The following is a 3,254-nucleotide window of genomic DNA, read 5'->3' on the forward strand; positions in this document are numbered from 1 at the left end:
AAAAGTTGTATCACCCACGTTGTCTTGACGTCCGTGTTTTAGTTACGTAGGATCAGGTAACAGTTTTTCGGATACCTTTGGTCTTTCATTCGAGTCAGCTTTGCTTAATACTTAACACAACGCGACATATGAGTTACATTTAATGGATGCCGTCCACACCTCACTCACAGCGAGAAAGTTTGGTACATTTCAATTTAAACAAGTCACGCATTTGAAAAAACCGGGAGTGTACACGCTCTAGAGTTTCATTGTAACGAACACGAGTAGCAATAAATTGAGGTCGCCATTGCATCCAATAGTTACAAAGCATCCTTAGGTTGGAATTAAAAATAGTTTTTGAAATCTGTCGATGTTATCCATCTTCAATTTTTTCACCATTTTAAAACCACTTTTCATAGGATCTAAGCGGGCCTCCGATGCGAAACACTATAATTGTTTGCTTTCCCACATTATCTTCATCAATAAGGGAGCAGAATTGCTGTCCCAGATTAGCATGTGGAGTCCGCAAAGGCTAATCAGAGGCGACACTTTACAATTTTATGATTTTTTTCGGCGTAAGCTGTATTAAGCCAGCTTTTCACCCTGACTTGACCTTTGTAAGTGTCCAATAAAATTCAAATAAAATTTCCCGCGGCTAGGTACGAATGAATACACTTCATTTATTCCATTGGCTGATTTGAGTATACCACCAGAACATTGGAAACATATCCGCGTCTTTGTAACACTGTTTTACTGTATGAAACAATTTTATCTCTAATGAAAAGGCTTAATAGATAGAACAGTTTTACACTCAATTCTCGACATCAATACAGTTTGTGCGTACACCTTTTATTTTCAGAGTATTACCAGCGCAAAAGCGTTTATACTTAAAAGGCTATGTTCTCATATTTAGTACTTACTTCCATATTCCTGTCAACATGTTAACATGTAAAAGTATAAAGAGCAGTGGAAGCGAGGCCTCACTTTAAAGAATTGCATTTCAACCCGCGAGGTTTCGGGTCAATTCGCGGACATTCAGAGTTTATATACAGGTCATCACCGGAGTTCGCGATCAGTAAAATAATCGTTATATAATAAAGACGCTATCCGTGAACTAGGTGACCTGGAATTTTCTTTAGACCAGAAATATGTTAAAAGAAGATATTCAGCAATATAATTATGGTATGTCAATAATAGATTCTTAATGTGTTTTCAACAATACAATGATAAATATTATTTTTAATAAATTTAACAATAATTATTCCACCATATTGCCTAATGTACTAAAGTGATATTATGAGCATGTAACAGTTTATAGGTGTCTATCGCAACCGTTGATTATTTTTTATGTTTCTACTTCATATACACTTATAGTAATTAATGCAGCATCAACATACTAAAACAATATACCAGAAAGAGAAAAATAATGCATTTGAATATCAACCGTACTTTCGTTTGACAACTGATCATGCGTTTACGAGTTGAACCTAAATTTAGTTTTAGTGCAGATTTGTTCATACGACACAAAGACACAATATTGTTTTACGGATCATTTCGGCTTACAGGACTGGGTGGGTCACGTAAGAATATCGAATATAAAATATATTTTTATAAACAACTGGTAGCAAGGTGAGTTGCAGGTAATTGATCAGTAACCACATTTTAACTAACTATTTTGACCTGTTAATTCTTTTCAGCTCAATTCAACAGTGCAAAATGCCCATAATATCACTTTAAGCATGAGCACGATGATTCTCGATACTGTTAATAATCGAATCAAATAGCAATGCCCGACAGACCACTAAAACAGGTTTGTTCTCGTGTGGCCGGTTGACTCATATGTTTAAATTTCACTTCCATTCGTCTTTTGGTTTTCTGTTTTGTATCTATAGGTTTATGACCAGCAATATGTTATAATGTAAAATAAGCCGCGAAAACTCCCCGTAACATCCCGTACTGCGTGTGATGCAGCTAAGAACTGCACAGAAAAAGACATTCGCTATCCTTGATCTCATTCATTAAACTATTTACGCCGTATATCTTTTTTAAAGATATTTCTTGTTAGTTTTACAGAGAGTCTCTTTAGCAAAACTCCAGTTAAGCCGGAACGTATCGTCCCCGACTAGCCTGTGTGTTTACTACAAATGTCATAGCCTGTCAAGTGTGTAAGCCATTTATATCCGTGATCTTTCATGAACGACATGATTTTGTCTCTGTGTTGATCCGTTTCTATGGTGAAGACAGCAATGTCAATTTGGTTCCAGTCTATCTGGGTGCAAGTTATAACTGCCGTTTCCATGAAACAGAACCTTCTGAATGCGATCGCTCACTGTTCCTGTGTGATCGCTCACTGTCCCTGCGTAATCGCCTACTGCCCCTGTGTGATTGCCTACTGTCCCCGCGAGATCGCCTACTGTCCCTGTGTGATCGCTCAATACTCCTGTGTGATCGCTTACTGTCCCTGCGTGATAGCTTACTGTCCCTGCGTGATTGCTTACTGTCCCTGCGTGATCGCATTCTGTCCCTGCGAGATCGCCTATTGTTCCTATGTGATCGCTCAATGTTCCTGTGCGATCGATCACTGTTCCTGTGTGATCGCCTACTGTCCCTGCGTGATCGCTTACTGTCCCTGCGTGATCGCCTACTGTCCCTGCGTGATCGCTTACTGTCCCTGTGTGATCGCCTACTGTCCCTGCGTGATCGCCTACTGTCCCTGTGAGATCGCCTACTGTTCCTGCGTGATCGCTTACTATCCCTGCGTGATCGCCTACTGTCCGTGCGAGATCGCCTACTGTTCCCGTGTGATCGCTTAATGTTCCTGTGTGATCGCTTAATGTTCCTGTGTGATCGCTTAATGTTCCTGTGTGATCGCTCACTGTTCCTGTGTGGTCGCTCACTGTCCCTGCGTAATTGCTCACTGTCCCTGCGTGATTGCTCACTGTCCCTGCGTGATTGCTCATTCTCTCCGCGGATTTTGCTGCTTGTCTGAAGATACCCTCTCATCTACCTGCCAGTCGAGTGGGTCCGATTTCCGTATTGGGTTTGTTGAGCTATACACACTGTCCGGTTTAATACGCAATGCCATCGTTACGACGTAAATGCTAAATGCAGCTCTATGTCATGTGACGTGAAAAACAATGATGTCTGATTTGTCCAATGAAACCTTCCCATTGCCTAACGTAACTTTATTCAGAGTGCGCGTGTCGCATTGTTGAAACTGTGAGCTGTTCACTTTAATTTCAGCAATCGGAGCATCAACATATGTGGAAAACTGT

General features: G+C 40.4%; 1 protein-coding gene across 1 annotated transcript; it reads right to left on the minus strand.

Annotated features, from left to right (window-relative positions):
* Positions 1–2,259: 2,259 nt before the first annotated feature.
* On the minus strand, positions 2,260–2,982 carry LOC127849196 (uncharacterized protein C2orf16-like). The gene has a single exon (XM_052381916.1). It carries the CDS (start codon positions 2,980–2,982, stop codon positions 2,260–2,262), a length of 723 nt encoding a protein of 240 aa, XP_052237876.1.
* Between the last annotated feature and the right edge of the window lie 272 nt (positions 2,983–3,254).

This window comes from Dreissena polymorpha, chromosome 10 (genome assembly GCF_020536995.1).
Source record: "Dreissena polymorpha isolate Duluth1 chromosome 10, UMN_Dpol_1.0, whole genome shotgun sequence".
Classification (NCBI taxonomy): domain Eukaryota; kingdom Metazoa; phylum Mollusca; class Bivalvia; order Myida; family Dreissenidae; genus Dreissena; species Dreissena polymorpha.